The 12,065-nt window shown below is 35.8% G+C and overlaps 1 protein-coding gene across 3 annotated transcripts in view; it reads left to right on the top strand.

Moving 5' to 3' along the window:
* milt (trafficking kinesin-binding protein milt) overlaps positions 1 to 10,792 on the top strand; it is a 94,318-nt gene extending 83,526 nt beyond the window's left edge. For all 3 annotated transcript variants that reach the window (XM_077427938.1, XM_077427931.1, XM_077427946.1), the window contains 9 exons: positions 1,154 to 1,230; positions 3,698 to 3,862; positions 3,940 to 4,150; positions 6,690 to 6,820; positions 6,892 to 7,214; positions 7,295 to 7,537; positions 7,612 to 7,754; positions 7,822 to 8,037; positions 8,124 to 10,792. In XM_077427938.1, coding sequence (XP_077284064.1) covers positions 1,180 to 1,230; positions 3,698 to 3,862; positions 3,940 to 4,150; positions 6,690 to 6,820; positions 6,892 to 7,214; positions 7,295 to 7,537; positions 7,612 to 7,754; positions 7,822 to 8,037; positions 8,124 to 9,238 — 2,598 coding nt within the window. In that variant the 5' untranslated portion in view covers positions 1,154 to 1,179 and the 3' untranslated portion in view covers positions 9,239 to 10,792. The remainder of the gene's footprint in view (positions 1 to 1,153; positions 1,231 to 3,697; positions 3,863 to 3,939; positions 4,151 to 6,689; positions 6,821 to 6,891; positions 7,215 to 7,294; positions 7,538 to 7,611; positions 7,755 to 7,821; positions 8,038 to 8,123) is intronic.
* The last annotated feature ends 1,273 nt before the right edge of the window (positions 10,793 to 12,065 follow it).

Genomic DNA, 12,065 nt, shown 5'->3' with positions numbered 1-12,065 from the left:
CCCCTCGAGCCGCGCCCCTGCCGCTCCCGGATCGATAGGGCTGTCCCTGCGCCTGGCCGCCGTCCGCCGCCCGCCGCCCACCACCCACCACCCACCACCCCCACACTCCCTATCGATTGGGACGCTTCGGCGTGCACATTCTGCAGCGAGTCGGGCATGAGGGCGGACGGGCGGGCGCGCCCCCGCCGGCGCCGGCGCCCCCGCGCCCCCAACTCGACCGCTCCTTCGCCCCCGCCTGGCGTCCGCTAAGGCGCCATGTGGCCGAGAGCCGTCTCTCTCTTCACCAAGAAGCGCAACAAACGCAAAGTTTCGGCCGATTCGGAAACCTCCTCCGCCTCTAGCATCTCCCAGCGCTTAGGAGATTTCCTCATCAGATCTCCCACTAACAACTACGTCCAGTTGAGCCTCTCGCGTGAAGGTGATGGTGATGGTGGATCGATTCCTTCCAACTTTTCATTCATTCATGCACGGTGACGTCATCGTGTTTGTAAATATTTTTTACCGAGCTCACCGATGAGTATCAAGAATCACATAATTCGATTTTTCCGAAGTTTGGTCCGGCAAATCGGACGCATAAGCTCTCTCAACTCGATATTCATACACAACAAAAAAATCAGTCCATCGATCCAAAATAGTTTTTCCGTCCTGCGTTTATATTATGGAGATGTCCGCCACGACCGTCTCGTACAAATAAAATCTTTTGGTAATTTTCTCTTCGCCTCTATTATATCACTTCATCCATTTTATTTTGCTCCGCAAAACCTATATTGCACTTTTGTTAAATTTTCGTCCAAAATTGATTTTTCAGTATATCGATTTACACTTTATGAACGGTTGCGTGTTAAAAAAAATCTATCGACTTATTAAATATTGATGTAATCGATGTGGTTTCTATTGCGTGAAACCTGATTTGCTTTTTAATCGATTTAATAGACGTGTTTAATTTCTTGACAAAAACTTGACTACATAGCTTTTCTTGAAGATCGATTTTTGCGTCTGAGGTGTAGAGTATGTTGTACAATCAATATTTTTCAACAGTTAATAAATTCAAATTTTGTTTTTATCTTATTGCCACCGTGTGGTGTAAATTAATTTATTAAAATCTTATTTTAAAAAAATTATTCAAATAACGTTCTTTATTTTATTGTTACAGTTCTATGCAGCAACAGGGTGAGCCAAATGACCAAAACCTACAATGACATAGAAGCAGTTACACGGCTTCTAGAGGAGGTAAATATAATTTTTTGGCCGTTCATTGGGGGCGAAAACACACTTTTTTAAATTTTAAACATGTGAAATAAAAAGCAGCATCCCCAGCCTATATATGTACATGGTACACAGTCCCAAAAATTACCCCCTGGAGTGTTTCCAGTGATATTTTATCCTTGCTTGACAGTGATCAATAACGGTGAATTCCATATTTGACGAAATGTAGGAGAAACTTGTCGAAATAAAGATTTCAAGGTTTTATTGTTTAATAATTCAGTTTTAAACTTAATTAATAAACAATTGACAAAAATATATTAACAGATGTCCCGTTTCTAAATAACAATCGACTTATATTTCCGGGTAGGCTTAAGAATTAAATACTTATTTGAAACAACATATGCCATTCATAAATAAACGGACAAACATGTTTTCTTCGTAAAGGTTTGTAGTGCACTTATTACACTGAGCAATAAAAAATCACGTTTTTGAGTTACCAGAGCAGAGACTAACCAATCTTTACTAAGTTTGGCCCACTGAATTCGAATATGATAATGATTTTTGTTGTTTGGGTCTCCTTTACGAGATATGAGCGTTTAAAAAAATGCGCACTTTTTACAGATTTTTGGCTTTTGCGGTCTTTAAGTTTAAGTGTCGGACTTGCCATCTCGCTCGCACCAACGTTTCTAGTGTACGCTCACGGAAACTGAACGAAAATCTTTCTTAGCAATTACCGCTCGAGTTAGTACATTTAGATAAAAATAAAAAATATGGAGATGGAAAACCAATCCTTATAAACGTGGTGAAATAAAAAACTGACCAAACAAATGCAAAATTGCACAGATAAAAAAATCTGTAAAAAAAATATACATTTTTGACTTTTAAAATTCGCTATAAAATTAGTATTTTAAGTATTTTAAAACAATAAAAAATCACAATCAATAGAAAAAACATCTGACTATTCCAATACTCACTTGGAGCACAGCAATACTAGATTTTGAATTAAAGACTGCAAAAATCAAAAAACTGTAAAAATTGCGCATTTTTTTAAACCCTCATATCTCGTAAAGGAGACCCAAACAACAAAAATCATTATCATATTCGAATTCAGTGGGTCAAACTTAGTAAAGATTGGCTAGTCTCCGCTCTGGTAAATTTTTTTTTGTTGCTCAGTGCTATTGACCGTAACCAATTGATAATAAATGTCTCTAAAATAGAATATGTAGAAACGCAAAAAAAGTATCCCCTTTCTAAATTATTAAAGGGCTATAGTGCACTCAATATTGACTGTAACTAATTGATAATGAATGCATTTACTTACGTACATGTCGATAAAAATAACCCGTGGCGGCTCGTGAGAATCGCCAGTGGGGGGGGGGGGGGGGGGCTGCAGAGATGAATCGGACTGTAGTAGCTCGTTGATCATACTGGTGATCAAATGCAAACAAAAGTAACATGTTTATATACTAAACTAGTAGGGTTGCAGCCCGCAACCCATATAAACGACAAAAATATCATGCATATTTACTATAATGGGAGGCTGCAGCCCGCAGCCCATATAGACGAGCCACCACTGAAAATAAAATATTCATTGACAGACTGCCAGCCCATTTTTTATATTAATATATTTTATTTACAATTTTTATATTCAAGAAAGTGGTGATGCAATTGGAGCTCTATTTTTCGTAGTTCATATGGGCGAATGGGGAGAAAAATGCGCGAAATCTCGGTTGTATATGGATATGCATACACATGCGACTTCCCAAACGTATACACTCTGCAAATACACTCGAATTTGGTTTGGGGAACCCCCACTGTTAACGGTCACAGCGGGGAGCCAAGGCGTGACATCCCATACCACTCAGTGTGTTTTCGCCCTTAGTCGCTTTGATACCAAATTTGAAATCTTTGAAAACTAATCGATTTTGAGCCCAGCCACCGGGGTCCCTGTGTTGCACATGCAGCTGAAATGTATTGCAGTTGTATAGCATGCATCGGTTGCCCAAGTCGTAAAGTCACCAGGCTGTTGATATCGGTTGCCGGCGATGGTTCAGGTCGATGATTTTATTACCTAAACAACCGTTGCGATCCCTCATAATGTATAGCGTTGTATTGAAGGATGCCATACTTGGTGATTTTGTTGCTGGCGATCATAGGTGACTATAGTGAAAAACTATGAACAATTGTGACTGTATCGTCCCATATTGAAATTTCTACAGTGAAGAAACTATTAGCACATGTGGCTGCATCGTTACATATTGAGCGGATTCTTGGTCACTTCTGATTGCCCGAATTGGGTGATCAAGAGTGACTACGAGCAACCACGCTTGGGCAACAAAGTCACTCACAGAATTGCCCGCAAGTTACCCGGTGTGACCTGGTGATATGCATTTGTAGTTGTTACACAAAATGTAGTTTTAGAATATAAAAATACTTTCTTTATGTCTGGTTACGTAATGTACTGAAATTTCTTGATAAAATTAATCTACAGAAAGAAAAGGACCTCGAATTAACTGCGCGCATTGGCAAGGAACTTCTAACACATAATACAAAGCTTGAGGCCAACGTTCAGTCTCTAGAAGCGGAATTGCGAGCTGCTAAAGACGAGTTGACACAACTCTCGCATCTCGTCATTAAGAAAACCGAGCTAATACAGGTTAGTCATGGCGTTCTTCATAATTGTACATATGTATGGGGATTTTGAATGCATATTGTAACCGTGTAACATTGCAGGTATTGACTAACGAAGTGGATGATTCGAGTTCTGAAAATGGAGGTGGAACTGTTAGAGGAGCGGTGTCGATGGAACTCTTGCGGCGTAGGATCGGAGGACTGGAGGACGAGAACAGGTCGCTTCGGGCCGAAGCATCTCGGCTCACCCTTGACACGGACGCAGTCGAGGAGAGAGAAGCTCGCCTCGTACGAGACGTTGCTGCCCAACTTGGTAAATATTGATTTATGTAATGTTGTATTTATTTATGTTTAATCGACGATGGAAACCAGAGACGTTCTGAATAATAGGGATGGCGGAGCAAGGTGGCCTTGCAGTGTGTTTTCATCATAAAACTGCACCCTGTCAGACCATACTTGCTTCGACATCCTTAAAATCATCAATTTTCATTCGTTGTTCGATAGTAGGTATTTTCCAAAAATACATTTTGCTTGTAATATTTTAAAGCTTTTTCTTTTGCATTATTATTTCGCACAGAATATTAATTATTATATTTTGATAATCAAATAAATTTTTTTTTTTAATTGATAATTCGTTTTGTATTTAAATCATATGTAAATTTTGGTCTCCGTGATGGGCCGGAATGTGGAATTACCGAAAACGCAAACATCGGAAGGCAAAGATCGTAAATCAAAGGTTTTAAGTCGAAAGATAAAAAAAGGGTGCATGGTAAACGGTACATACTCACTTAATTTTCGCGAGCAGGATACAACAGGAACAAGAGGAACAGGCTTTTCCTCCCGTATTAATGTGCGAGCGCAGAATACGGGAGGCAAAGCCTGTTCCTCTTGTTCCTGTTGTAGCCTGCTCGCGCAAATTAAGTGAGTATGTACCGTTTACCATGCACCCTTTTTTTTGATCTTTCGACTTAAGATCTTTCGATTTTCGATCTTTGCCTTCCGATATTTGCGTTTTCATAATTTCACATTCCGGCCCGTGAGGTAGACCCGTAAATTTATATGTATTGAATATATTTATTATTTATATGTATTGAAATTTATATGTATTTATATGTATTGAATATATAATATTTACCGGTGTGACGCTTTGGGGCAACCTGTCAGGTCACACTGGTCATTTTATTGTTGTTATTATTTTAAAATAATAAATTAAATAAATAAATTTATACACATTTTTGTTTGCAAATGCAAATTAAAGCTAAAACTATACGTATATGTAAAACGCAATGCGAAATATTATATATTGTTTAGTCAGCTATTTTATATTGAGATTAAAAGTGACCAATTGAAGACTTTGTTTGAAAAACAGCACATGTCACAAAATACGAATTGTGCAGGAGAGCAAAAAAACTATTTATCTTCCGTAATTATTGAAAAATACTTAATTTAATAAATTTTATATTTAAAAATACAATATATAGTAAGAATAGTTTAAAAATAAAAGTTGCAAAATACACGTAAAAAATAATAAAAAATAAAAACCAGGTGGGACATAGGTCGTTTTTCCACAAATTTCGCAATTATTGAAAAATACTCTATTTAATACATTTTATATTTAAAAATACAATATATCATAAGAATAGTTTATAAATAAAAGTTAAAAAATACACGTAAAAAATAATAATAAATAAAATAACCAATAATTTGTTTTTCCATAAATTGCGCAATTATTGAAAAATACTTTATTTAATACATTTAATATTTAAAAATACAAAATTCAAACTTAATAAGTTCCGCCACTTGATCTTTCTAGAACAGTGGTCGGTAACCTGTGGCTCCGGAGCCGCATGAGGCTCTTTGCATCAAAACTCGCGGCTCTCATTGTCTACCAAAGTTTACGTGAAATTATATAAATACGTATTCCGATAAGGGTGTATGAAACATAAATTTCAAAAATTGATTATCATACATCTCCACGATTTTCGGCTCATAAATGAGTAGGATCTATATTAAATTTTAATAAATTGTACAATCCAAAACTATTATGTTGCGGCTCCCAAACTTTACAATTTTGCAATTTTTTCCTTGGTTTGGCTCTTAGCTAGAAAAAAGTTCTTCATCACTATTCTAGAAATATTAAACAAATAATCAATGTGTTCCGATAATAAAAGGGACTGCAAGCAATCCAAACGCTGTAGCAGTCGAGCGTATAACGCGGTATCCTTTCTACAAAAGTGGGATAAGCTAAGGGTGACATTTATGTCCATACAAATCATCACTTTTTATTACCCACTAATTCCAATCTTCGTTATTATATATTTGTAAAGAAACATGTGGAAGTTATGAAATAAGAGGTAAATATGCATACAATCACAATCATACCTATATGTATGTACATATATATAGGTATGAAATGTGAAAAAAATATGTAATAATATGAAAAAACGATTTTTTAAAATATAAAATTGTGCCATTCAATAGTTTTAAAAAAGAATATTATACCATTAGAAGAAGTTATAAAACATATGACGTACATACATGCATCGTTTGAGGCCGATCTTGTAGGAAGAACAACATATGTCCCTGGACATATGTTGTTTTTCTAACAAAATGCTTGGACAAGTGGTGTTTTTCCAAAAGTGGCTATTTTTTGACGCTCATTTTTAGTGACTAAGAGATTTTTTCCACATCCAATAAAAAGTGAGCATGTAGTCCGTGATCAGGACTATCGTTTGCAACAATAAAATCGATTTCGAAAAAAATGGACATACGCTGTTTTTCAAACGAAGTCTTCAATTGACATGTTAGTGTTTGTTTACACTCCAACGACTTATAAAGTAATTCGATTGCAGCGAGTGCAAGTATGGAGGTCGATGGAATCGAAGATGAGCTCTCGAGAACTAAAGAGGAGTGTCAACAGCAAAAGGATTTGCTCGACACGACAATGTCTAAACTTCAAATCACCGAGCAAAAACTACAGCAGGTATGTTATAATAGTTGTTAACTTTTTTATATTTTATTTGATATGTTGCTTACTATAAAATGTGTTTCCAGATGACAGTAGAACATGAGCAAGCAATTGCTCTGTTGGATATCACACGGGAGAATCAAAATAGTTTAGCATCCGAATTGGCCGATTTCAAAGATCGTTATGCCGAAGTGCTCAGTTTATTGCATGATACTCAAGAACAATTAAGACAACAACGAAAACGTGTTCAACCGATGGTACGAGGAGGTGTTCCACCACACATGTCACACATTATGCCTCACATTGCTACAGCTGCAGGACTATCGCAGCACGATTCGCTACAATCAGAATTATTGGAAACATCTCTGTACTCTGATCTCAGTATGGATTCTGGAATTGGAGATAGAGTGTATGTTTGAATGATATTGTTTTATTTCAATTTCTGATTGGATTGAATTTATTTTAATTTAAATCAATATTCTATTTCAGACAACCTTTCAAGAAAGTATTTGAGACTGTTAAATGTGCTAGCCGAGCTCAAGCTGCAGGAATGGAACGAGCTGGTAAAGGAATGTCAGGAACACTGCCAGGTAGTACCGGAGCGTGGCTTTCTCAGAACCCTATGCAGACAGTTTCAATGTCAGGTCCACGTATGAGTACCTGTAGCTCAGATTCTGCTATGGACAATGCATCGGTTACGAGCAGCTTTGGCGATCCTGAAGACACTTACCCGTTAGTTTAGTTTGTACTAAATTAATCAACTCTGTATCGGAACTATTCTTTATATATTTTTTTATTTTTTTCAGCGGTGGATCAAGTGTTGGAATTCCTGGAGTGCCGGGGGCGGCTGACTTGGAGGCTGCATTACGTAGGCTAACACCGGCTGAAATTAAAGCTAGGCGTGCTAAACTTACCGCTGGACAACATTTCAATCATTATGATTATGATGGTATGAAATCAATTTGAGAGTAAAATTCGAATATGAAATTGGTGATTTTAAAAATACTTTCTTTTAGGACGAAGCTCTCCAATCAGCTCTTTGCCTTTCGGACTAAGAACACCGGACAGTATCATGTCCACTGGTGTTGTTAGTAGTATTGGACGAAGTGCTGCTTTTGGTGGAAGTGGAACAACTTCTTGGCGTCTTCCTGATAGACTTCAGATTGTAAAACCAATGGAAGGTTCACATACATTGCATCATTGGGCTCAACTAGCAACTCCTACAATGTCAGGTATGTACTTATTCACTTTTGTGCATTTCTTGAATTGCGTATTTATATAGATTTCATCATGTAATTTTCCCGCATGTTTACTTCAGGTCTTTTGGAGGATAGACCTGGTGTTCAAATCAGGGGAGGACGTGGCGTTGGAGATCTTGGTTTACCGATTTATAGCTTAAATGATGTGGAAGAAGATGACGAATTCCCTGGGAAACGTTTTGACAATTCCAATTTAATCTTCACATATACCAACAGTATGGTTATGCATCCTGATGATGGTAGTATGGCAGGAAGTATGGCTGGTAGTGTTGCAGGAAGCATGCGCGGAAGTGTAGCTGGCAGTTTGGGTGGCAGTATGTGGGGAAGTGCTCTCGGAAGCGAAGTTTGTAGTGAAGTTCCTTCTCGGATGCCCAGTGCTCGTCATTCACCTTGTCACACACCACGTGCTACTCTGTCTAGAAGAAATTCAACTTGTACTTTCTCAACAAACATGGGATTAGCAAACATTCTGAATGAGAGAGGCATTAAAGCAGTTACCCCATCGTGCGTGGCTACTCCAGCTATTGCTTGGTCACCTACAGCAACACCTTGCAACAGTCCTCAACTAGGTTCACCATTATCTACTCCTCCTTCATCACCACCTCCTGAATATTCTGATTCACCCCTTCATCCACTACCACCGCTGCAATCTCTGATCAATAGTGGAGCTGATATACTAAGAAGAACATTTTCACCACTTCCTGCACACTCACAAAAGTCATCTCGAACAGATAGAAAGAATCGTATTGTTGACAAAGTTGAAAGAATCGGCATCAACAGCTTAATGGGAGTATGTTCCAGCCCCTTATCTTTGCAAACTACTGGCGGTATATATATGAGAAGAGGACAACAAAGTCCGATGGCCCAGCTTACATGCTTGAAACAAACGTTGCAACAAGGGCGCGCTAACGCCTTGTCCGATGTTGCTGAGCATCCTGCTGAATCTGCAGCTCCTCCACTCGGGGTACCGGGTCAACCGGGATCTGGTGCAATTAAGGCACAAATTGATAGAGCACAACGTCGTCCACGTCCTCGAGGAGACCTTGGAACAGTTAATACTATGAGACCTGATCTTGGTACTGTTGGTTCTCCTAATAAGCAATCCGGTCAGACATTTTCTACCCTGGGCACGTTGAGTTCTCTTCTGTTTGGTCGCAAAGGAGGCTTACTATAAGATTGTGATAATATTCACGCATGCGAAACTCGACTGTTTTCATCGATCTGTTCAATAGGATTTAGTGTAGGTTTATACTTTCGTTCATGTCTGTTATTTGTTTAGTTTAGTTAATATTATTTATTTATTTTATATTAAATTCCATGAGTGATAAGTAAATCTATGATTTATTCAAAATTTTTTTGACTTTTTAGGTACTTTGATCTCAATGAATCTTGTTTCTTTGTGAAAATGTATTCTTTAAATAATTTCAGCATTTATGTCTTTGTCGATGATTAGATGAAAATGTTCAGTTTCTGTTGGCATGTGTGGAAAAATAGTATTATACTTGTTACATTCATAACGACACTATTTTGTAATATAGATAATTTTAGAAAATCAATGTAAATAGTTTCTTTTTAATTATTTTACTTAACATTTAGTTGTATGTTTGAACAGAAACATTTTTTAACAATTCTTTTTCGATTTTAGAGGTAGACAATTTAGTCATTTTGAGATTCTCGAATGAAAGCTTTTATAGATAATTTAAATTGCCTTTTTGTTTTATTTAAAATTGTGTGGGATTTATGTTTTATTTATAAATGTTTGTTTTCAATATGAAAAATGTGTTCTTCATTCATTAGATTTTGCACAAAAAGAGATCTTACAATTTGTTTTATTTTACTTTTAGTTGATGTTTTCTTATATTCAAGTAATTTATTGTGCATATATTTTTTTTTTTTTGAAAGTAGAAATCCTTAGAGAGAAGGATGGTGTTTTTTTTTTATACGATTGTAAATATTGTTGAATTATGCCAAAAAATGCATAGTACGGGATGACCTATGAAATGTAAATAGATAATTTATTTAGCGGCTCTTCCTATTTAAAAATTAATTTGCTTCTTTTGCCTCTTGCATGGTAAATTTTGCCATTTTAATTTAAAAAAATCAAATGATTAGAATGTTGCCAAAGTTTGCCGCTTTTTAACTTTAAAAATAATTTTGACACTGTTTCTTATCTTATTCAAGCTAAGATAAGTTTATCAGTTGTTCATTTTTCTTAGGTTCGAATCGATTGCATTAATATTTTTCTGTTCCTCATTTCTAAGATTTTTAAATATTTTTCATCTTTGAAGTGCATGTTTGCACAAATCCTGAAATAATTATTGAGTTTCTATAATTGTTGCTTTATCAAATCCAGTGAAACGTACTCTTTTAATTTTTACAATCTGTTTGAAATTTAAATTTCAACTGAAACTTATGTAAATAATTTCAATATAATGAATTATTTTAAACCATCCAATTTAATTATTGAAAACTAAATTTTTAATTAAAATATTATTCTGTATTGCTGATGTAATATTTGTATCTATAATATATATACACAAGAATCCTTTTTGAATTATTTCATAGAAATTTTTAAAATTCAATATTTTTTTAATTATAATCAAATTGCCATGATAAAGGCACACATATACATTTTATAAACGAACATCAAAAGCATTTAGTAAATATAAAACGACAGGAATTATTATATATTCTTGTATATTTATGGCAATAAAAGTTATCTATTGATACTGCGTCTTTTATTGATTTTTTTTCTTTATAACTGTGGCAAATGTTTCGATGTTGAATCACATACACTTTTTAAGTAGTCCTTAAAAATTTTAACATCCTTGTAAAAATGAATGAGTTATTACTCATTATTCATCTTTTCATCAATATTTGTAGTAAAAACTATGAGAGATGGAAAATGGAATATATGGTTTAGAAGTATGACAAGGGTGGTGGTAATGGTGAAGAGTTTGAAATGGTGATGGGCCAGTCACATAGCTAGAATGATGGATGTAAGGTGGACAAAAGAAGTGCTAAACTGGTACCCAAGAGAAGTAAAAGAGTGAAAGGAAGATGGGTGGACGAAACTAAAAATATGTATGGGGTGAGATGGATGAGAGTTGCGCAAAACAGAAACGAATGAAATCGTGTTAGAGAAGCCTTTATTCAGGATTATATGTATGTTGAATGACTGTAAATGATGATGATATCTAAATATGTATATATGTATGTAGGAAAGATTTTTGAACGTTCGAGTGTGTGATTAGCGAACGTGCATGATGTGAAGCATGTATGGGTACTTGCCGTAAGGCTTGCCCGACGTTAAGACGTATAAATAAACACTCTAAGCTACTCCATGTGTATCATTTGGAAGCCCCTGCATCCAGGATCTTATATGTACATATGTATTTCTATTGCGAGAGAGATAAAAAAAAAAATACGTGTGCCAAAATAATTTTGGGAAAACAAATAGTGTAGCTACTCATCTACGAGATTTTTTAATATAAGAATTTTCATATGACGATTTGTAAGTAATTTTGTGTAGGGGCAAAATTTTTCCGCACATTTGTTGATTTGGCCTGTTGAGCCTTTTGGTTTTCCACGCAGCGACCCTCTCATTTTAGACGGAACGTTCATTCAATCATTCAAAAAGTTTACTAACCACTGCATTATAGTTTTTACACTGCAATGAATGCCAAAAATTGCTATTGCTGTGAAAACCAAGCCTGGTTTTCTGAAATAGCTTAATGTATGTAATTGTTTTTGTCGAAGGAAGTGTCTCCCGAATTCAGTATATTGTTCGATGTAATGTCAATCACTGGTTGCGTACTATCAGGGCCTCGCCTAAAAGTAATTAATAATAATAATCATATTAATAAAATAAAAATTGAGTGCATGCGAGTGGTGCAAAAATCTTACCTTGTGATAAATATTGTGAAATAAATATACTGTTGGAAATTTTAATCACAATAAAAATTAACCAGAAAAACAGACAGAAAACCAAAACGAAACAG

The sequence above is a fragment of the Arctopsyche grandis genome, chromosome 1 (assembly GCF_051622035.1).
Source record: "Arctopsyche grandis isolate Sample6627 chromosome 1, ASM5162203v2, whole genome shotgun sequence".
Taxonomy (NCBI): Eukaryota; Metazoa; Arthropoda; class Insecta; order Trichoptera; family Hydropsychidae; genus Arctopsyche; species Arctopsyche grandis.
This window is presented reverse-complemented; position numbering and strand designations above follow the sequence as displayed.